At 40.3% G+C, this 24,390-nt stretch overlaps 1 protein-coding gene across 1 annotated transcript; it reads left to right on the top strand.

The window, feature by feature from the left end:
* Window positions 1-10,145: 10,145 nt before the first annotated feature.
* On the top strand, window positions 10,146-14,550 carry ccn1l2 (cellular communication network factor 1, like 2). The gene is made up of 5 exons (XM_053325817.1): window positions 10,146-10,347; window positions 10,460-10,673; window positions 11,998-12,360; window positions 13,005-13,207; window positions 13,296-14,550. The coding sequence occupies exons 1-5, from the start codon at window positions 10,279-10,281 to the stop codon at window positions 13,596-13,598; spliced, it is 1,152 nt and encodes a 383-aa protein (XP_053181792.1). The 5' UTR covers window positions 10,146-10,278; the 3' UTR covers window positions 13,599-14,550.
* The last annotated feature ends 9,840 nt before the right edge of the window (window positions 14,551-24,390 follow it).

Raw genomic sequence — 24,390 nt, 5'->3', positions numbered from 1 at the left:
CTGTTATATAACAGGGCTGCAGTTTGGTTTCTGTGCAGCAGTAGGTGTCACCACAGAGTCACTGAGGGTCATGTTCAATTCAAAACTGGACCACTATGGAAAAAGACAACTTTACAGACAGTATTAATATGATCACAACATGAGGTGATTCCTTTTCTGCAACCATGACATGAGAAATGTTGGAATGAAATGATTTAGTTACCATAGTTTTAATTCAGAAGGCAGTCTCAGTATATTCAGTCAGCTTTAGATAAATGTAACCTGTAAGATGAGGACAGTTATCCCTGTGAGGAAATAGTGCAATAGTAATAAGCATACAACCTTGAAACGCATGCAGGTGATTTTTTGGACTGAATTGGCTGGATATTAGTTATTGAATAGTTGCTTCATCAGTGTGTATTTATCATCTTTGTTTGAACTTCAGACAGAAAGATGAGGCTGAGATTAACGTGAAGTGTTATAAAGTGCATGTAACTCAGGCACTCTGGTTGAAAAAAAAGGGCTTAAAGTAAAGTTTTGAGTCATTTTGATATGTTGCTGCTCAGGATTGATTTCATGCTGCTCTTATGGTGACTTGAGTCAGGAGGTTTTCATCATTGTGACTGGCTTTCTGACAGTGTAAGGAATGTTGTTGATGATGGTCAGTAGCATGATGTCACCCTAACCTCTGTCTTTGGTTGGTTCAGCGTTGCTTGCCAGATGGTGTTGTGACCTTTGACCTTCTAACCTTTTTGGCACTGAATGATGTTGGTAACATCGATGTTAAAGTGGTAACAGTTCTTCACCTTCAGAGTGATGTATTGGTTCAATGTATAGAGCCTTGCTGAAGATCTAACTAAAATCAGTTTGGTTTAGTACATTTATTTGTAAGGGACCACGTACAATAAATATTCATCTCATATAGAGAGAAGACATGTGTAATATCAGATTGAGCTCCAAGTTCCTTTACATCAGCTGTTCCTTTCACAACTGATTGATGGTAAGGTTTACAGTTTAATGCTTTTTCAGAGGTTTGACTATGCTAACTGAGCTGGCTTTTTAATTTACCATTACACATCAGCTACAATTAGTTAGATTCCAAAATTCAACTCTTAGATGGTGGACATGTGACTTTAACCAGCCCAGTATCTGCACAGTGCACAGTTTACATCCCTTGTTAGTATTATAGTCAGTAGTAGTAGTAAGTTGTTTTGTTTTTTTACGTAGTTACACACAAAGTAAGGATGTGGAGGTTAATAATGAATCATGGAGACGGTAGTTTGGGTCCCATCAAGTGTAGATAAACTATAGGTTATTTGCCCAAAACCATGATTTTTCTCTAACTCTACTGTCATGTACAGATGTTGTAGAGTGTGAGAACTTAAAAAACAAAGGCACGGCATTAAAAACATAGTTATATAGTTACATAGTTATCACAATTTGTTGACAGAAAATGTATCTGGAAAATATTTTGATAATTGTTTAAGTAATTTTGTAACTATAAATGCTCAACCTTCTCTGGTCTTTGCTGCTTTTCTCTGTTTTGTATTACGGTAAACTATCTTTTGGGTTTTGGACAGTTGGTAAGACACAACGACATTTGAAGATGTCACCTCGATTTTATCTGATATTTTAGAGACTGAAAAATTAATCGAACAATAGAGAAAAAATCGAATAGATTAATCAGTGTTGGAAAAAAAGCAGGTAGTATACAGTGTATTTATAAGAGCTTTGTACCTAAAAACAGTTGCTGCTTCTACTGGAAATAAGGTTGTTTAAAAAGTCAACCCAAAAAATATCTTATATGAGGCTAAAATTTGCCATAAAGATGCCTAAAACTGAGTTGGGTAATAATCCACTGTGGTTTTGACACTACAAGTGACCCCTTTCACAATAATAGAATAGTTAAATCAATTGTTGTTGTTTTTTTTAATACGTTTTTTTTATTAGGACTTCATTTCACAATACAAATCTTTTCGATACAGATATAATCGTGTCCAGTTTTATATTTGTGTAGGAATAACAGATAACACAAGAATATAACACCCACACATGCAAAAACAAAACCACAAAACCCAAAAAAAACACCAAATAACGAAAACCAAAATCCTCCACCCTCACCACCCACTCCCACCCTCACTTCCTGAATTGGTCTACTTTAATGGACAAATGTGTCACAGCATGTGTTCACATAGTTAGCATCGTTCAATCTTTCTGGTCTCTTGAATCATTCTGCCAGTGTGACTGGTCAGCTGAAAGCAAATAATCTAAGTAATGGAAGTTGTAGACATTTTTCCAAAATAATAGAGGCGAGGCTGCCATGTAATATAAAACTTCTCGGTCGACCCTCTCAGAGAAAATGTAATCTTTTCCAGTTTAAGGAAAGACATCAGATCAATTTGCCAAGTGTGTTCTGCTATGTGCTTGGACGACTTCCAGTTTAAGACAATACATCTACGGGCAATCAAAGAGACATTTAACTTTTGTGTAGTACACTCTAGATAGTTCAGAGGAACTCCAAAAATGGCAATAAGTGGGCACGGTGCAATATCAGTACTTATGACTTTAGGCATGATCTTGAAGAAGATCTTCCAAAAACCTGTCAGCTTCGAGCATGACCAGAAGGTATGGGTAAGGTGAGATGGGACAGAGGCACATCTATTACAGGCTTCGCTAGTGCCAGGATAGTATTTCACTAATTTGGCTCTGCTTAAGTGCATCCTATGTAGCACTAGCACAACTGTATTAGATTGAGATGGGCACAGGATGAGGAGTGGTTGACTTGCAATTTGACCTTGTCCCACCAGGGGTCCTGAAACTCGACTTCCAGTTCAGCTTCCCATTCTTGTTTGATCCTGGCAAGTGAAAAAGGGTCAGATTGGACAATGTGTGTGTATAGCTTAGATGTCAGCCATTTCATTTTTGTTAAATCAAATGTTAATATATAGATTATTAATCAGACCAGCTTTAACAGCTCATGTGACATTCCTTTAAGACTTTGATCTAGTAGTCCTTTGGATATTTTATGACTAGCAATTGACATAATGTAGTCAGAGAAATGTTAGGTTCTCTTTTAGTTTCCTCAGGAACTTGACTGAACTTAACATCAGCTGTAAATCATATTGTACAATATGTTTGGACCCCAGTAAGACTACTAGCGTGTGGAAGCTAACAAGGATCCAAATAAAGAATATTGTCCATCTGAACTGGTCCATTTCTTTCACTTCAGAAGTGAATCTAGACCCACCAAGAACTTTCACACCTCAAAACCTTAAAGAGGTTTCAAAGAACCCTTTGAATAAATGACCTCAATCCAGCTGAATATCAGCGCAAACACTCTGGGCTAATTTTAGATGGCAGTAACACTGAATATTTGTCGTTGGGTATTAGTGCATGCTGCTAGTTGCTGAGCAAACAAATGATCTCGCTGCTTCACCGAAGTAGACCAACTCTGTACTGAGCTACGTCAAGGCTGAGCGTGTCCAGGCCTGTTTCTCACTCACACGTACAATGAATTCTGTGCTGTCATTTCTTGATCAAAAGTGACTTCATTTCCATTTACTGTATATGGGCTTTCCAGGGGCCTCGGGCACAGTGAGCTTTATGTGCTTGTGTTCCAGTTCTCGTTGGGGAGCCCTGGAACGTTTTCTGTTTACGGCTTTACTGTGATAACATTTTCCCCTCTGAATCACAGGCAGTGCTGTGTAGCTGTGCCACCTTTCCCCCTGCCCACTAACAGGACACTCTCTGTCAGTCGGCTACACCGCCAGCTCCCACACTAAAGTCCCTTTGAAATAGCAGTTTGTTTATTCTAGTGTACTAAATATGCAACGTGCCGTTTAAGAAACCTCAGATTGGCTGAGGGGAAAGGCAGCGTCTGTGTTGATGGCTCTGGCTCTGTCATTTTTAGCTAAATCCTGCTGTTTGTCACATTGGGTTTGTTGATACACTATCTTGCAACGCTGTGTTTGGCCCTCTCTTCTTTGACCGATTACAATTTTCAATCAGGGTTGTGATTCCACCCATTGCACAATGTTTTATTTGCAGAATGCGTAGAGTATTCTTTTTAAATAAATTGATTGCATTGATGGTTGTCTGTTCTCCGTAAAACACTGGTTAGAATGTCCATACCAAGTTTTCAAACACTAGAATCCGCCCACAGTTCAGGAAAATCAAACAGTCCTACAAGAAGTCCTGCTGGTCTGCATCCAACAGGCCTTTTTCATGGAGGACATTTCGCAGGTCACGGGTGTAAATACTACAATTAACGATGGCTGAATTATATTTATTATATGAATTATTATATCCTACAGTATTGTGCAGTTACTCCAAATGATTGCAAGTGTTGTTTTGGTCTGCTGGATGTAGTTGTAATTTCTTACTATATATATTATTATAACAATAACACATATTCTATATATTATTATTATTATTATTGTTATTATATCAACTATTAAATATTTGTTTAATAGTGACAAAAATACAATGTACATTTGTCAAGACACATTGTAGGTTATATAAAGTTGCATCTGTTTTTTGGCCACTTGGGGGCAGCAGCACAAACACAATTCTGACATAAGTTTGCCTGTTCACACATCCAACAGACGCACAGCAACTTAAGCAAAATTCACACTACTTTTAGCTCTGGTTTGGTCTCCACCAGCTCCAGAGAAAAAAATCTGTCTCTTTAGCTGCTAAATACTCCACTATGTTCAGCAGCTACTTTCTTAAGTGTGTGTGTGTGTGTGTGTGTGTGTGTGTGTGTGCTGTTTGGTGCTGAACAGGTAGTGTACAGTGGCTTTATCACAGCCGTGTCACTGAAAACAGCAGAGTTACAAGCTCATCTAAAAGGGGCTAAAAAGTACCATAGAGCTAAGAGCAACTGTTGAGTTAGTTATAATCCTCTGTTGGTTTGTGACTATGAGTGAAATCTTTCACATTACTCACACTCAGTTTTAATTTATTAGTGCATCTAATGCACCATTTACTAAAGGTAAAGTTACACACTGAGTCAAACACTCAGTAAAAACTACAAGTACTATACAGAGAGAAGCTACAGCAGTAAAAGTTATGAGTTATATCCGCTTGTTGCATACCTCTGTCTTTCTGTGGAAGGGGGCGTGTCCTTCAGTACCTGCAGCACACCTGCTCATGCCAGACACACAATGGCCAGGTTATTGCTAGCATTGCTAACTCTGTGGCCAGTTATTGCTGCTCTGTGCTCCCTGCTGTCATCACTCCTATTAGATGCCGTGGAGGAATGTGCAGGCCACAGCTTCCCTCTGCCCCGCTGCCTGGGCAGCTGCCAGCTTAAATCACGACCCCCCTTTTGTATGTGGCTGCAGGACAACCACACCTGCAGCCACCACATGCAGGACTAGCCTACTTTTTCATTAACTTTTATTCATCCTGAGAGTGTGAGAGTGTGCGTAGAACTGCCTCATCCTGCTAATGAAAACCTGTCCAAGCAAAACCTCGTTAAAAGGAAGTGAGAGTAGCACTTTGGAGCAAATGAATTGTTCTGCCAAATGTTGCTTTGTAGTTTTCAAAATATTAATTTTCCGTCTTTTTAACATTCTATCAGAAAGATGGAAATGATTTTGATCCAACTCAGACACTTAATACATTTGTCAAACATGTAACCAGCAGTTTGGAAGTGAACTTAGTGCCTGTATAAACATGGAATCAACCTTCTGTCTACCATTTAGACATTAGCACTTCATAAACTTACATACATAAAATACCTTTTGTTTCTTTTTTTTTTGTGTTGAACACTGGAAATGGTGATGTTTTAAAGGAATGTCCTCACTAATAGTTCCATCCCATTTGGTGAGGTAATGATGATTATCTTTTCAAATATTAACCATCATTTGTTACCTACCTAATGCAATTAATACAACAAATCCCATGATGTCATAAGTGTCAATGTAGCATCATTAGCAGAACCTAAAATAATGTTTTGACATTGTAAATAGCTTTTGTAAGACATTTGGACCCACTGATGACATGTGAGCTAATAACAACAGGCCAGGCATATTTATATAAAAACTAACAGACAATACATGATGTACACCTAATACAAATATATAATGTATTGTTCCAAGGTAGCTGGTAGTTAAGTATACTCATATTTGTAATTGTTCACAAATTTAAGGGATTATCACATGGTCTGGACTCTCTTGGCCACTACAAGAAGTACAGATGTAATAATGACCACCAGATGGCAGCAAACAAAAAAACAAAATGTATTGACGTGAATGAGAAAATGCCGAAATGCAAATTCTATATTATAAGAAATAAATAGGGCTTAATGAGTGATTTAAAATATGATGATAATAATAAAGTATATTAATATATCACACGCAAAACACATTGGTACAATGATAATAATAAAGTATATTAATATATCACACGCAAAACACATTGGTACAATGTGTTTTGCGGGTGATATTTATATACTTTATTATTATCATCACCAAAACACATTGGTACAATGTGTTTTGCGTGATGAATTAGTAAATCTATCAAATACTAAAAAAAATTAATTCAGCAGTTTAATTGTTCAATTCAGTGAAAAACTATCATGAATGTGTAGGAGAAGGAAGGATGCTGGAAACAAACATGAAGGAAAATCTCCAGACACCAGAGGCCTGATGCTGTGAAAATGCCTGCTGCCAGTCACAGGCATCCGAACGCACCACTTCTCATGACATAATATGCTCACACTCATCTACGAAATCTAATACTCAGCTGGTGATCAGCTCCAGCCGCTCAGTACCACTGTACGATATAGACAGTATGTGTGCATGGAGGGGAAAAATGGAACCCATTCAGGCTAACAGAGGGATGAGTGATGACTGGAGTGTACCAGGAGCTTTTTAAGGACACTAGTATGAGGAATGCGGTGGAGACGTAACCTGTGGAGGCGGTGTTGTGACTCGCAGCCTTCACACACACACAAACACGCACAGGCCGATTCCACACTAGACATACGTTTACCTAATTGTGAAGCATGTTGTGGTGTTCTTGTTACCTACTTTTGGATCTATACAAACATGCTGAACAGAGAAATGTACAGTCTGAGAAAATAAACCCTGTCGGTGTGGGTTTAGATCTATAACGTTAACAAGAGTGAAAGCCAGGACTGGTTTAAAATTTAAAGTTTAAAGAAAAGTTATTGCTGATTTAAAAAAAATCTGATGTGGGAGATTTTATGTAGTTCTTTCGGATATTTAAACATTCTCTTCTCCTTGAATTTGGACAAATGTGTGTTGACCGTGTGGATTGGCTCCAAATCCTTGGTAAATGTCCCCTTTTTAAAATATTGTTAAAAGTTTACAATTTTAGTTAAGGACAGCTTGGCTAGAATAAAAAACACTAACCCTAACCCCCTAAACCGTTAACCTCAACCCTAACCCTAACTCTGTTGCCCAAAGTGGCATTCTAAAAAGTAAAAGTTTAACCTCTGAGAAACTTGATTGTGATAACAATCCATCAATTAGATTTTCATGTTTTGTGTGACCAAATGGAAATTGTAGCCTGCTGATAGCGTTACAGGAAAGGTCAGAAGGGTAACCAGAAACATTAGGAATCATCCTCCATCTTAAAAATACGTCCCAGTAGTTGTTTGCCTGTTTTGGTCAAAAGTTAAGGACCTGTGTTAAACCAGTAAACCGTCTATTAGCTCCATTTAATTTGTACAAGAACATATTTTGCCTTTCATGAGCTTTTATTTGAGTCTAATATACACCTCATCCAATCCATTCACTGTTATGGATCCTGTTTGGGTTCCTGTTGTGTCTTTTTAGTGACTCATGCTTTACAGCGGCTCTTCCTGCGTGCCGCAAACGCTTCCTGTTTATCCCCTGGAACGTTATGAAAGTGTGATTTGGAGAGTTTTGTTGGGCACGATTTGCCTCTTCATGTCACCGCTTTTCAAGGAAAGATCGAAGACAGTCTTAGATAGTATCTGGATTGTGTTTCTCGTGGTTACCTTATTAGAAGTTCATAATAACAGTCTTAAAAACAGTCAGGGTCTCTTCGGGCTGGCGGTCGGTGTCAGATATCGAGCTAAGAAAACAAACGGGGCAGCAGCGTGATGAATCGCCAACGACTCCTGACCTGTGTTTTGGAAATGTTTGCCTCGCTTGACAAACAATGGTTGGCACAGGGCCAGGCGCGAGGCTGCCAAACTGGCAACCCCTTCAACCCCCCAACTCCCCGCTTGTCTCCCACCACCTCCCGCTCCTCCATCAGTGTCCGACGCAGCGTGGCCAGTACACACATCCTGCCTTTGTGGGCCAGGAATGCCAAGAATCCAGACTGTGCTCCCCTCCTCCCCACTGCTGCCCAACAAGGTGCCCCCCACCACCACCGACTCCCTCATCCCTCAACTCACCCCCAGCAACCCCCCCCCCCACACTCCAGTGTCACCGGCGGTTTTTACAGCACAGCCGGGCCGGGTGTCTAGGTGGCTGCTTGCGTAAGTCTGTGACCTGCGTGTGGTTTTGATGTTTCACTATGTGTGTGCATGCACTCAGTAACATCAGCACTTCAGTCACCTGCTCTCAGGAAGTGAGCTGTGTGTAGTGGCACCGACGTCCTGCCTGAAGGCTGCAGGTTTTGGTCACAGCAACATACTCCTAGTTTGATGAGGTTTTCAGGGTGGGCTGTGGGCAGCTGAAGCAAGTTAGACTTCTTTTCCTGTTCAAAGCAGCTTTTTTTTTCAGAGTACTTTAAGGACTTCTCGTCCACGCTGGCTAAACGCTTTGACCTTGTGGTGAGACTGTTTTGTCGACGGTTGCTTCCAGGGTCGAGAATGAGCTTTCAAAATGAGGATTTAAAACAACATTGATGAGAAGTCCTGATAGTTCTTCTGAAAGTAAAAATGGAAATTTGAACATCTACAATTCCATGACAGCTGCACAGCTTGAGGAAGATCTGGAAAACATCATTTTGAAGTCCACATAAAGGCTCCCAACCCTCAGATTGAGAACCACTGCTATAAAGTGCTCCAATTGAGTGTGTTACAGTTTAAAATCCCATAGAAAATCAGTATTGCTTAGTTCTTCTGTAATTGTGTAATGCATAATTACTGCATCACATCTATAATCTTACTAGTTTTGACACACAGATGTTTGACAGCATGAGTTATGTCCACAGTTTCTCTCAGCAGACTGTGTACATTCTATTTTTTTCAGGAACATGGGGAGACCTTCAGCAGCCTTATCAAAAGTGCCAAAATACATTTCCCATGTTTCATAACAGCCCGAGCCAACCCTTAATGCGAGGACTTTCCTGCTCTCCAGCAAAACACTTTTACGTGCCCCTGGGATGACAATGGGAAAGCAGAGTTTTTTCCTACCAATCATGGGAACATGAGGATAGGCCTGTATTTCCTGGAATGCAGCCCACTAGGAAAGAAATGGAGGGAACACAGGATGTCCAGGGCTACACCATCCCCACAGTAAGTGCGCTGCAAAGCGGGCAGAGAACCCGCCTGCTTTGACCTGAACTTGTGGAAGAGTTGTTCACAGGGATTTTCTCCACATCACCACTTCCCTTTACCATTATGGAGTGGGATTCCCTACCCAGGTTTTCCATTACACCTGTCCTACCATTGTTTTTTTCCCCTTGCAGTCATCTGTCAATGACCTGACCTGTCTAATACCTCCTGAGTATGTGTGGGAGAATGACAGTTATCCCTTTCCTCAGCCAGATTCTACACAATCTAAAAAGTACAACCTTTTTCACTCAGGATTTGCTTCCCTGAATATACCTATTATTATTAAATATTAAAGATTTGGGCCCTTGCATCAATTTCGACACCCTAAAGTCACATGTGCACAAATACACTGGGATTTGAACAACATCTCCGTCAGTATTTCACACCAACAAACTCGCCGCCTCCTCCCTCTTGGACACTTTCTGGCTGTCTTGAGAGGAGAGAGTGGATGATATCACAGCAGGGGCGGGGGCATGTTTGTCTATAAGTACAGGCCCCGCTGAGGGAAACCTCTCTATGAAGTAGAGCTGAGCTGAGTTGAGCTGCCACCGAGATACTGTAGGAGAGCAACAAAAAAAAAAGGAGAGCAGACCGGTGTACTTCTCGGTGCATGGACTCTGAACTGTGGATACATTTCATCCTGGAGCTGATAAAAAAGACCTCTCTCCTCTTCAGGACTGTGGACGGCTGATTTTACTTCAACGTTTCCTTAGTTTTTTTCTTTTCTTTTCTTTTCTTTTCTTTTCGAGCTTTTGCTTTTTTCTTATTTTTGTTCTTCTGCTGCAACAACTAGGATGCTTTACCCTGTTAGTTTGTGCCAGATCATTTCCAGCCTGTTTGTTCTCTGCAGCGCTGCAGTCATGGTGAGTTGCTGTGGCCTTCATATTACTTTCAGATTATACACAGTACAAATATATTGTATGAATTGTCATCTGTTGAGTCCTGTTGACCCTGACCTCTGACCCTGTTCCTCAGGCAGAAAGCGAATGCCCAGCCGAGTGCTCCTGTCCCCCCTCGCCCCCAGTATGCCCGCCGGGTGACAGCTGGGTAACCGACCACTGCGGCTGCTGTAAAGTGTGCGCCAGGCAGTTCAATGAGGACTGTAGCCCGACCGAGCCCTGTGATCACATCAAGGGGCTACGCTGCCATCTGGGGGCCGGAGGAGACCCTGAGAGGGGACTGTGTAGAGGTGAGGTCATGCAAAAGAACATTATGTTATATGTGCATATTATGGGTTTTAATCACAAAAAACAGTAGTTGTTTGACAGAGATGAGTTAAATCATGCCATGTTATGAAAAAGCAAAGGTATGACGTGCAGGCTATGTGAGACCTAAGAATAAAGAAAGGGGTCCGCACATAATAATTAAAGGGATAAGACAGAATGTAAGCTCATTACACAATGGTTTTTTTTTTTTCTGTCTTGTGAAATACTGCATATTTTTACCTCTTCAAGGTTCTAAAAATCCTTCAAATGAAGGGAAAAAAACACTCAGTTGAGTCATGACCAAGCCAGGTCCGAAAAATTAAGCCAATGTTAAGTGCCTCAAACCTGCATTATTTCAAATGGCCAGCAGGGGTTGACTCCACTGGCTCCAAAATGAAGTCAGTTTGTATAGAAGCCTATGCACAAATGACCCTTCTTCTCATTTGATTTATTACCTTTCCTAATGATTTATGGTCTCGATTGCTAGTTTCAAGTCTTCTTCAATACATCATGATGTTCATTTTGTAAATTATATTCCCATTTAGAGTCAAATTGATGATAAAGCAGGGTATGTTTAAGGTCGCGGCGACTTTGTGATAAGTTGTGACAAGTTGGTGAGGCACTGTAGTGGAACTCTCTTGTCCAAATATGGTCACTTTTCATCAATTCTGGCTCCAAAAAACCAAGATGGCGACGGTCAAATTGCTAAACTCGAGGCTTCAAAATGGGATTCCACCAACCAGTGTGTGACGTCACAATGGCTATGTTCATTATTTTTTTACAGTCTGTGGTCATGATAAGTTGAAATCTTAAAAACCACTACAATTAGATATTATCACTGCCATCTGACAAAGAGGGAAAACCAATGGCTCCCGTACTATTCACAATAAAACCCTCCACCAATTTAAACAAGAATATTAAAGGGGCAGTTCAGAGATTTTACATATGAAGATCTTGATAAGAACCGTTATATATAAACAGGTGTAATGAGTTTTGTGGCTCCGGTAGAGCTAAATGTCTGAAAGAGTGTTTTTCTAATAAAAGTGTTCAGTAAGTTGCATTATGGGAAGTGTAGGATTCAGTATAAGGTTAACCAATAACAAGGACTCTGAGTTGGGGTATGTCTGATTCTGTTGCACTAATTTTGACTTTCTTTCATTTTTTTCAGTGCTGTTAATTGTCATGAAGCCCCAGTTTGATTCTATAAGCTATGATGTAGTGTGTTTAACCTTTTACCCTGTTCTTCTATGAAGTTCATATATCGGTCCTCACACTTCTGTTTCCTGTTTTGTGTATGTGTGTCGACAGCTGAGGCCCAAGGTCTGCCCTGCGAGTTCAACGGCCGGGTGTATCAGCACGGCGAGGCCTTCCAGCCCAACTGCCATCACCAGTGCACCTGTATTGACAGAGTAGTGGGATGCATGCCCATCTGTCCTCAACAAGTATCCCTGCCCGACTGGCGCTGCTTAAGGCCCCGGTTGGCCCGGACCGAGGGCGGTTGCTGCGAGGAATGGGTGTGTGATGATGACAACCACATCAGTGAGGAGCCAGATGAACTGACACACACCTCCCTGCCAGACAGCCAGCCCCTTCCCAACCACATCAGTGCCCTCTTGCAGGTCCAGCCGCAGCCTCGGCACCCAGCTGCCACTGGAGGAGCCACGTTCAGAGGTAAACATCACATTCTACCGCCACCAAGACTAAATATGGTCTCCAAAAAGTCTTTCATATTGATGAGCAGGAGATGGACCAAACTCAGTGTCAAAACAAATCCAAACAGGTCCAAAAACAGCTCCAGAAAGCATCTTGAACTGATTTCAGAGAGATATTTGGCTTTTGGCCTCACAAAAGGAGGACTGAAAAACTTACTTACTTTTTATTTCTCCCTAGAAAAATAACTGATCCAAATGTTTTTCTTTTAAAAACACAGTTCCATTCAAAAGGTCATGGAGTCATTAAAATTGAAAGAAGTTATCCCAATTTTATTCTGTCTAGTAAATGTATTTGTCATCTTGTGAACATTTGACACGTGACATTTAGAGTCCAATATTGAAGTTGAAGGTTCATCTTCTCAGGAGCATGAATGTGCTCTGTAAATGTCATGGCAACCTTAGAATTTGATTGATTTCAACTTAAGAAGACATTTTGGTGGAACATTAACATTTGAGTAAAGTTCAGGCAGCTACTAAATTGACTAAATCATCCAGTTTCATTCTATTGTGGTCCAGACATCATGAATGCAAAGATGAACACATCAGAATGCTTGATGTTTGCTGTGATTGGCTGATTGACTGTAACACTTTGCTCTCTCACAGAAATTATGTCGTTCCCCATGTCTGAGGTGTTACTGAAGTCCAGCTGTTTCCCACAAACCACTGAGTGGACCGAGTGCTCCACCACATGTGGGATGGGTGTATCAAGTCGGGTGACCAACAACAACCTGGACTGTCGGATGGTCAGAGAGACCAGATTGTGCCAGATCCGACTGTGTGATCTTCAGCTTCCTGTAGCTATCAAGGTGGGAAAAGAATCAGCCCTGTTATGAACTTGGTCAGTTTAAGTCAGATGTATTATAGTTTAATGCTGTCTGTGTCTCTGTCATCCAGAAGGGTAAAAAGTGTCAGAGAACCGTCCGCCAGCAGGAACCGGTTAGTATCACCTTCGCTGGATGCTCTACAGCACAGCGTTACCGCCCTCGTACCTGCGGAACCTGCAGCGATGACCGCTGCTGCACACCCTCCCTCTCCCGCACCGTGAGGCTCCGCTTCCATTGCCCGGATGGCGAGGGCTTCTACCGAAACGTCATGTGGATCCAGCGCTGTAGCTGCAGCACAACCTGCCGTAAACACGGCGGGCGCTCCAGCCCCTCAGTCAGCCTCCACAACGACATCCACACCTTCAGGCACTGAGGCTGACTCATCATGCCCATCCCTGGCCTGGCACACTGGGCAAAGACTCTGCACCTCCTCCCCCTCTAAACCCACCGCCTCCCCGTCTGTCAGCTGGGTGGGAACCTCTGAGCTCCTGCCATCCTTCTTCCTCCACCACGCAATATGCTCGCTTGCACTTTAAGCTTCCTGCCATGATGACATCAGTTTGCCCACACTAGAGGTGTGTTACCTCGCTAGCACCAGAGCAGCACTGAGGACAACACACTGCTGCTGTGTTAGACTGCTGGCAGAAAGCTTGTACTGAAACTTCTTTTATTTATTTGTAACTTTTTATTCATGTCCTCTGTTTCCACAGAGGGATGTGTGACGGTCTGTCACACAGAAAGTTGTTCAGACCAGTAACAGGGAACATTCATGAGAAGTGATGAGAATTATGGACATGCATCTTCTGTCTGATGCATTTTCAATGAATGAGAAATAACTAGATTACTCAATATGCATTAGTGACTACAGTGAGTGTGTGTCCATCATGGCCTGTCCTTTGTGATATAATGTTTCCGACACATGTACTGATTGTGGAGTTGATCAATTCTGTGTGTGTGTGTGTGTGTGTGTGTGTGTGTGTGTGTGTGTGTGTGTGTGTCCTGTCTGAAGAATGAGGAACTCTCACAGGAGAGAATTTACAGAGAATGTGCTCATTATGCTACTACAGTATATAGATTACAGCATATAGTGTATATAGACTTCACTCTTATTTGTGGAGTGATAATTTGTGAGGATCACCTCATTTTTCGGGGTGTGATTTTTTTTTTGTATATGTGTCCTTCACATTGTACATAGAGTGCTTTAATTTGAAGGATGATATGATGCTACATATTTAAGATATGTAATGCTTAGTTCGTTGGATGTTTTTTGTTTTGTTTTTGTCTGTAAGCTCCTGTACATCAAATAAAACGTCATCAACCTGTAATGTGTCTTTTTTATGGCTTGTAAGTAAAATGCTAAATCCTACTTTCAGCAAAACATACTTAAACTTTCAAAAGTAAATGTAAGTAAAAATCATCCTTTCTACTGTCAGCTTTTCGAGGAGGAGCTACTTCATCTATTGTATATACAGTAAGGCAGTTTAGTGCAGCAGCTCCCAACCTAGGGGCCGTGCCCCTCAACCTAGGGGCCGTGTCCCTCTACCTAGGGGCCGTGCACCTCTAAAGAGTGTACAAGATAAGCCTGAGGGGGTCATTATTATTTTCTCTGTTTTGTGGAATATTGGATAATTTTTACATCATTGGTTTCTCTCTCTTTGGTGGAACTACTAAATAACTCTGAAATGTTCAACTGTAGTTGTAGTGAATATTTCCCTCTATAATGCAGTGGAGTAGAAGTATAAACTAGCCTTTTAATAGAAATACATAAAGTATGAGTACTTTAAATTGTACTTAAGTAGAGTCACTTTCCATCATTACTTTTCACGGATTTGGCAATACTCCTGTGTGATGTGTTAAATCCTTTAATAAATAGCTTTACAAGGGGCAAAGACTTGCAGCTGTGAAAGGAATAGTTCAGCCTGCTGAACTACTACACATAGGAAATCTACTTAGAAAACAGCAAAGAGAAGTTTTGGCAATTCAAATTCAAGTCGTCAATACAATGGTGCTGGTGGTTCACTCAGGCATGATGCATCAGTCAACTCATCAGTGAGAATAAAACCCTTGACCCTGTCTCATCAGTGTTTTACCCTCACCAGAGCTTCCCAGTATACAGCCTGAGCTCTGCATTCATGTTGCTTCATGGCTTTTCACAATGCTCCGGCTGCCTCTGGAGCACAAATATTACGGTGGACCACCAAATTCCTCACCCCGGCTTCTGCCTCCCTCTGAGATGAGGGAAGAATACTCTATGAACCTTATGACTACCCCAGTCAGGAGCACTGGTGAGGGCTTCATCTACACTAGCTCCCCTTTCTTTATTTACAAGAGGCTGATCTTGGGCCTCATTTTTATTGTCCGCCATGTAAGCAGTGGAGATCCTGCACTTCCAGACACTCCAGGTTCATTCTAACCTCAGGGTGGTGCTAGAGTGTGAGATGGTTCATTATTTGAGGAGTGTGAAGTACATTTAAAGTCAATCTGGCAACTAGATTTCCATATGTCTAGTGTATGGAAAGGAAGCTTTGGCCTCAAAACAAAACCATTAGAATGAATCATCAGGGGACCATGAATATCTGCGGCAAATGTCAGGATAATCAAATAATCCAGTAAAATATATGGTAGTACTGCTTTGATCCATAGTGTTTGGCAGACAGACAGACGGATGAATGGCCTGATGACATGGCCATCATTTGGCAACACTAGTGATGTAAAAATACTTTTTTTCCGATACTCAAGTATTCAAACATGAGTCACTCTTATTGGCCAGTGATTATACTGAAAAGACATAAAAGAAAGACATAAAAGAAAGGCCCGGTACGTGGTTTTAAAGTTACTGCAGAACCAATCAGTATTTTTATGTATGTGAAATGTGATAGAGAATTATCACCGGAATCTGCGATACTGCTCAGCTCCACAGAGCGTTTTAGCCTCTTTTAGTGTTTTGGTTTGACCACACAAACTCCACTCCCAGCAATCTCGTTTCCAGCCACATCCAGCACCTGATTACAGTTAGCAACTAGCTGATGAACTCAGTGGACCATTTTGCTGCTACAGAGCCAGATGTTTTTCTCAGGAGTTGGTGGAGGCCAAACCAAAGATAAAAAGGACAGGGAATATTGGACTTACATCAGATGGACACAAATATGACTCTAATTGACTCCATTTTACGCATGCTGGCTTATTGTCATGACCATCTCTGAGCCATCAGAGTTAATGTTATTAGTAACACCTGTGCTTTTCCTGCTATGACAGGTAATATAGGCCTTATAATAATAATAATACTAATGATAACTTTATTTATATAGCACCTTTCAAAACAAAGGCAGAGAGTTCCACAGCTGAGGTGCCTGGACAGCAAATGCCCAGTCTCCTCTAGTGACATGTTGAGATTTTGGAACCATCTGTAGGGCCCTGCTGGAGGATGAAATATAGGCAGGAGCCCCACCATTCAATTCTTTAAAAACAAGCAGTAAAGTCTTCAAATCAATTCCAAAACTCATAGGTAACCAATGAAAGGCAGCAAGGATTGGTGTAATGTGGTCACTTCTCTTAGTACCTGTGAAAAGCCTGGCTGCAGCTAACCCTAACCCTAACTGCAGACGATGTGTGTTTTGTTTGCTGATGCCAGAATAAAGTGCATAACAAAAGCATGGAGGTATAAGTGATAGTCAAAGTTGTGTCAAGAGATCATGACTGTAGTGCAGTCCTAAGACAAAAACAGACACACCCAGTGCTTTGAAACCTTCATGTAGATGTGAACATACAACTGACAATAGATCAAATATTAGCAACCCTCTGAGCATCCTCCTGCAGATGAGGCCGGATTCTTTTGCTGTCTGACCGACAGGAAGGAGCCAGAAAGCACACATGACATACCATGTCGCCACGGAGACTGTCTTACCATTTGCTACCGTCACTCAGGCCGCTCAGCATTGCCCCGATGACGATGTTTGTCTCCTTGGATTGTTTGGTCGGTGTAAATTCAAGGAAATGATCCGTCCACCAGCATTGTTGTACACGAGAGTTGGTGTCCCATGACAACATTTGACTGCTCATTTGTTTAAGAGTCATCCTGGCATTTCACTAAAATTCATGGCACTATGAGAATCAGAGGCTGAAGAGATTAGGCATTTTCCCCTGGTCAAAGCCAAACCTGTCTTTGGCTTCACTGAAAGTCTGGAGTTGTGGAGTTCTATCCATGCATCCATCCAGCCATGCATCCATCCATCCATCAATGCATCCAATCATCATATCAATTGAAGCATTACTGGACTGTGTGGTTCCAACTGCCAACAATAACCACCATAGCTGAAAACAGAAAACCTAAAAAGGTTTTTTAGACACGTGATCTCTATGAAACTAACACAGTAAGAGCTTTGCAGCAAATACAGCAGTACATGCTTAGATCAACTTTATTAATTCATAGAGGCATGCACGATTGTTTTAAGCAGCATAATTCAAACTCAGTGCTCCTGACACTTTAGAGTGTCAAGTGTTTTACAAAATGCATTTAAACACTAAAATGAAAATATTGTATAAAAAACAATATAAAACAGAGAAATAAACACTAGATTGGTCAGTGTGCAAGGTAGAGAATAATAAGTGAATTGAGGAACATAGAGGTTTTTAACCTGGATTTTAAAAAAGTCCAGTTTTAAAAAGTTTGGGCAATTCTTATATCTTTTGGGGCATTGTGACGAAAATGTAACCTCCATGTTAAGGTTGGGAGGAATTTACAGACCATTACCTGATGTCCAGGGAAGCAGAGAGGGTATATATCGTAAAGGCAGTCAGAGATATACGTTGGCCCTAATCCACACCAAATTTATAGACAATCTGTGGTCAAGTTTCTCAATATTACGTGTCCTCAACTTCTTAATTTTATTTGGAAAATGGTAGAATGCAGTTCATTTCACGTAGGAGATGTGAAGAACACAGAGAAGTGACCAGAGAACACAGAGAAGTGACCAATCATCAGACCTTCCCTCTCTGCAATACAGTACTCTGAAGTCCATGACAATCCAGAAGACCTGAGGCCTGTACTACGAAGCTGGATTTTCTCTTATCGAGGTAACTTCAGGGTTAACCCTGGGTTTTCCGTACTACAAAGCTGGTTCACTTCTTACCGGGGTAAATCACCATGGTAACTTATGCTGAATGGCTAACCTGCTCCGGAGCAGGTTATGTTCTGGATAAGAGATCAACGAGTATAAAAGCACCACCTCCTGATCAATCAGTTCTCTTAGAAAATGACCTGCCCATTCTTAGAAGATCCTGTCGACATTGGTGCGCGGATCGCGAGAGGAGTGCTTAGGAGAGCAAGAGTTTTTAGGGATAGATGCAACTTTTTAATTGGCCAAAATATATATTAAAAAACAATCCTTGAGGCACGTGAGGGATATTAGTCTGTATGTTATACAGTTGGTTTGACATCATTCACTCAAATGGTTGAAGCGCAAAATAGGTTTGTATTTTGAATGTTGAATATTAAACTAACTTAATGTCTCTATGAAAGGAAGGGCACTGAGGAAGCGATCTGCCCGAAACGTCTATGCTGTAATAAAGTGACATTGTGTGATCAGAGTGCTGTCCGTTTATATTGTCCAATTTATTAATATTGTATGATCTCACGAATTTACGCATTGACAGGGTCGGCAATTTTCTGCCAGCATTCCTTCCTGGCCTTTGCTGCTGCATCAGAGTTGCTTTTGGCCTGGATGATGTGTTTGAATTCTTCATATTTTTGAAGAATAATTGTCTGCTCCTCCATGGTAAAGTAGTCTGCTCTGCAGGGTTTCTCCATGTTTGTGATTGGTCAGACGCTGCAAACACCTCCTCTTTATGTGAGCACGCAGTGATCCAGATTGGAAAACCCTGGGTTCAATTACCAGGTTGATAACCAGCTTCGTAGTACCGTTTAACCGAGATTGCGAATGTCTGGGTAAATCAACCCAGGTAACGGAAAGATATCCCGGGAATGTTAATCCAGCTTCGTAGTACAGGCCTCAGGACTTGAAAGATATCAAGAATTCAGGATGACTAATTTCAAAGCTAGCCACACAACTACTATGACACTAAGGTGTTTACCCTCAAGAAAGGTAAAATGGATCCGTCAATGGAGGGGTCTCTCCACATCACAGTGAGGGGGCTTAATAAATGTGATTGCCTTGGCAGCTAGCTGTGCTGTGATGCTCCACATTGGGTTTATATTGGCTGAGAACCCAGACTGGAAGTTACAGGTGTTGTCCAGCTTCACAGTGAGCTGTGACTTTCTGCATGGCCTTGACAGAGGAACAGGAAATATGTCGGAAATCAACGGAGGGGCCTCAGAGAGTGGTGGAAGTTGGCCCAGACTGCCCCTCCAAACCACAGCAGAGGAAACACTCCCCGAAAGCCCCCCCACCACCCCATCCCCGCCATGCCCTCTGAAAGAGGATGTGCCAAAGTGGTTCCTTTTCAACACAATGTGGGATAATAACACGTCTCCATCCGCGTTGTTATTGGCTTGTTGTGCTGAAAATGAAATGTGCGGAACATGACGCATCGTCTTTAGAGAGTATCACAGCTAACATATTTTGTTGAACTCAAGTCAACATTTCCACAAAGGATCCTGTTTAGACTGAGAGTTCACTGTCCAGTAAACACTGTGACGTCAACGCTGATTCAAAGGACTCCCACTACGAAACCTACAACCATTCTACCTCTACTGCTACAATCATCACAACTGGTTCACTCCATGGAAATGGTTCAAATCATGACCAAATGTTGACTTTTGTATTTTATAGCATGAAGAATATGCACACCTGCAATGAAACATATTTAACAAATTCACGCACTATTCTTTAAAAATGTATCTGACTATAAACTAAAGCCTGTGATGTGGTGGAATGTGACGGGGTATAAAGATTTAAACTAATATTTCTGCTTACCCATGTTTTGTGATTTATAGGGTGGATCTGCTTGACAGAGAAGGTTTTTTTTTTTAAAGAAATCAACATCAAAAAATGTTCAAAACTCATCAGCATTTGAATTATCTTCTTCAAACTCTAAAATACTGTAATTTCCTCTTAATGATGTCACCTAGAGGAACATTACAGTATTTAGGTGTGACGAGGTGGAACATTCAACTTTTGGACACACATAAATCATGCTATTTTAACCAGTATATGATGGATTAACATTTTCCATGATCCTAAAAACAAAAAAAGCCTTGGATTTATGCAATATTTATTGGCTGTTGAATGTGAGAAATGGTCAAAATGGACATGAGAAAATGACTACAGTTTAACATTAAACCGTTAAAAATATAGAAATAGTAATTTTATGATTTAATTTTATTTTACTTCATGATAATAATTACACTTGAATTAGTGTTTCCAGCCATTAAAAACAACATGGACAGTTTTATAGGCCTCCTTTTCCCTGTAACTTTAGGGGACCCAAACTTAATAGTTTTCATGGAGTTACTGCTGGTAATATGGTGCTGATTCTGCAACTACAGCGTTGGTCCAATCCTCTTGTCCCCATGCCCCACATAATTACATTGACACACATTAGTATACCAGTTTTCAGACCCTTTCTGATCTTAGTTTGGATATGACCTTGCATGAGTAACCTTGCCATTCATATCCCTGTATATGTGATTCGAACAGTATCAAGGTATCTGATCATCTGTGGCCAGTTGTGTCTTGATTCCTCAACATTTCATTTCTCAACCAACACAAAATGTTGAGAAATTCCAGATCAGGTGTTTACATACCACAGTATCCTGGTTTCTATGGGAGAGCTCCAGCTGGCATATCCAGGTTTATCAAATAAATGTCTGAACCAAATTCTGTGACTATCCATCCAAAAGTTCTCAAATAGATGTCAGTCAACAATATCAGCTTCATGGTGACAGTCGAGAGAAAGATCACTAAAGTCATTGCCAAAGTCAGATCAATCAACTGAGAATCATGAATGTGTGAAGCAAATTTTGTGCCAACCCATCAAGTAGATGTTGAGATATTTCACTGAATAGTTGAAAACTTTGCTGGTGGCGCTAGTGGGAAAGTCAGAAGACCACCAAAGTCTTGCGATTCATCCATATAGTCATACTGCTAACATGACTAAATATCGATTTCTAAAAGACATAGAGTGCAATTCCAGCCGTTAGCTCCAGCTCGGCCCCATGTTTCAGTAAATATAGTGTGTTTGTGAGTGGGGACCCAGCGAGGGCTCTTAAACCTCCCATGTGCAGGTATTTTGAAAAATGAGCGCGTAACTACACTGCTACTGAAGGAAATTAGATCCACACAGTCTGTCAGATGCCAAAATAAAACACAGCATTTTGGAGGTAAGTAGTGTAGAGTAGTACTATTCACTTTAGAGTTTATTAAAAGGCATTTGCACTTGCATGTTTTTGATTCGCCAGCATTGCAGATGTGTTGAAGTTGCATTGCGTTGAAGTTGCGTTGAAGTTGCATTGCATTGTGGCAAAAGTTGAGCCAGGTTGAGCCAGCCTATAAGTCCCATGTACAAGACCTGAAATATTGGAAACTGTTGGAGGTATAATCAAAACACACAGAGGGGCAGTGTATCTGTGTCTTTGTGGGGACATGAAGACACTGGATGAGCAGAAAACAAATCATAGACTGCACAGGTTTTCTAGGTGAAGGGTTGTTTTTCTACAAACTGAAGCCATTACACATGATTGAAAGATGCTGTAATGATGTTTAATCACACACTTATGGGTTTCACCATGGCAATGGACAGTGTTAAAGCTTTTTATAGTGTAGCCTTCATCAGGCATTTACAGAATGAAGTTCACCTCACTACAGTTACTGCAATGACACATACTTGCTGAAGGAAAAAGTGTAAGAAACATGACTCTTTGATAGTTTTATTTGAGTTAGATTGTGTTTGATAGTGTTGGATTGTCTAAAAAGTTGTCACTTCATAAGTGTCTAGAATCATGAGTTCATTCATCTCCCCCTAGTGGTCAGAGTGAGGAAGTGTAACACCACTTGGAACTGTAATTTATGTTAATATATATTTGTTTTTTGTGTAAATATTGACAATAATAGTAATATAACATTTCACTTACCATTATTGTTTTTCTCAAAAAGTGTCAGCAGCAGTCACAGTCATGTTGAAGTTAATATCACGGACATGTCACACTTTTCTAAATGAGCTTTAGAAAACAATAAAAGACTAAACAAAACCATAAAATGAATGAATGTGAGTAAGGGGGAACTTAAATTGTCAGTATAAATGCAGTGATTTACTGACAAGATATTTCTGAAACACCAAACTTTCACCAGAGTCCATTTACATATGTGTTATAAAATCTATACATTCATACTAGAAAAATAAAAAATAAAGTATTGATCTTTTGGGCCAAACAATGAATAGTCGGTGCACGCTGTTCCAGCACATTTAACCTCATATCAGGATGTACATTACAAACCTGCACAAACGTCTGCTCTTTGCAACATGATAGGATGCTGTCCTCTACTGGAACTCTACTGGCAATACAGTAGGGCAGCAGGCTGGTGTACTGACTAACCCCTACCCTGAGAGCTAACCTGCCCCACTGTGCTGGAGCTGTTAGGGTTGACCTCTGACCTTCCTGTTGGATTGGTGCAGCAGAACAGAAAAACAATATAAAATGTTTCCCCATCACATTCTGTCATCATATGTATGGAAGGATGACTATGTGACTATGAGTGGACTGTTCAAAGCAAAGTCTACTGATGTTTTAATCTGATACTGAGTAATACAATCATTTGTATCGTGTGCAGGACTTGTGAATGGTTACATTTCACTTCCTTTTAATATAATTTCTAAAATATTCTTTAAAAAGAGACATGCGTCACATTTTTTGTTAAGAAATACAAATTTTGCAATACACACTACATCTATTGATTTAAATATTATATCAATATTATTGATAATATATCCTCCTCTTTTTATTGAGTTTAAGAATATAATATGCATTAGGGAATAATTGTAAATTATACATTAAATGTATAAAGTAACAAAACAACAAAACAACAGACTGAAACAGACAGCAATTATGAAAACAAAAAAGGAGTAAAATAAATAAATACATGAAATGAAATAAGAAAAAATAAATAAATAAAATGAAGTAAATGAAATAAATGAATAGATAAATAAGTACATAAAATGATGAAAATTAATTAATAAATACATACATAGATAAATAAATACATAAAATGAAGTAAATGAATGGATAAATAAATACATAAATACATAAAATTAAGTCAATTAAAATAAATAAATACAAAAATGAATAAATTTAATCAATTAAATAATAGATAGATAGATAAATAGATAGATAGATAGATAGATAAAATGAAGTAAATATAAATACATACATACATACATGCATACATACATACATACATACATATATACATACATATATACATATATACATACATACATACATACATACATACATACATACATACACATATACATACATATATACATATATACATATATACATACATACATACATGTACATACATATATATTTTGAATAAGTTATTTTCAGGTCAACCAGATTAAACAAACAGTGCAGTCCACATAAAAGCAATTTAAATAATTTGATTTAGGCCTATTTAAACAATTCTGCACATTGTGTGTGTTTTTTCATAACTTATCTCTGATTCATCCATTAACTCTACTGTGTTCATAGAGGCCTGTGAACTATACACACATGTTAGCATCATGTATTATTCTGTGTGTTTTTCTCCATGTTGATCCCTCACATGCTGTGTGATGGCCCTCTGGGAGAGAACGTGCATATTAACGAGCCACTATAAACTCATAAATCATTGTGACTGCGGACACGCCCCCTTGCTCTCCTATTGGCTGCCACGCGCGTCACGTCGGCTGCGTCCCCTCTCGGCAATTTAAATAGCTCCTTGCGCAATTTGATGAATAGTGTCGCTGATAGAGATGAAGGCATGTTGATAGACGGACAGCTGTAACAGATACACACACACACACATACATACACGCCCACACACACATACACACAGAGGAGAGGGAAGAGGAGCTGCGTCACGTCTCCTCCTCACGGCTACATGTAGGCTAACCATTCATCACCGGAGCTGGATGTCGGAGAGAGTTTGCTCAACTATTAGCGTCCC

Source organism: Scomber japonicus, chromosome 9, assembly GCF_027409825.1.
Source record: "Scomber japonicus isolate fScoJap1 chromosome 9, fScoJap1.pri, whole genome shotgun sequence".
Taxonomy (NCBI): Eukaryota; Metazoa; Chordata; class Actinopteri; order Scombriformes; family Scombridae; genus Scomber; species Scomber japonicus.
This window is presented reverse-complemented; position numbering and strand designations above follow the sequence as displayed.

Excerpts from the sequence above, each read along its gene's own strand:
- ccn1l2 (XM_053325817.1), top strand. The coding sequence starts at position 10,279 with ATGCTTTACCCTGTTAGTTTGTGCCAGATCATTTCCAGCCTGTTTGTT. Across the intron at positions 10,348-10,459 it reads TCTGCAGCGCTGCAGTCATG|GCAGAAAGCGAATGCCCAGC; the intron begins GTGAGTTGCTGT and ends CCTGTTCCTCAG. Across the intron at positions 13,208-13,295 it reads AGCTTCCTGTAGCTATCAAG|AAGGGTAAAAAGTGTCAGAG; the intron begins GTGGGAAAAGAA and ends TCTGTCATCCAG.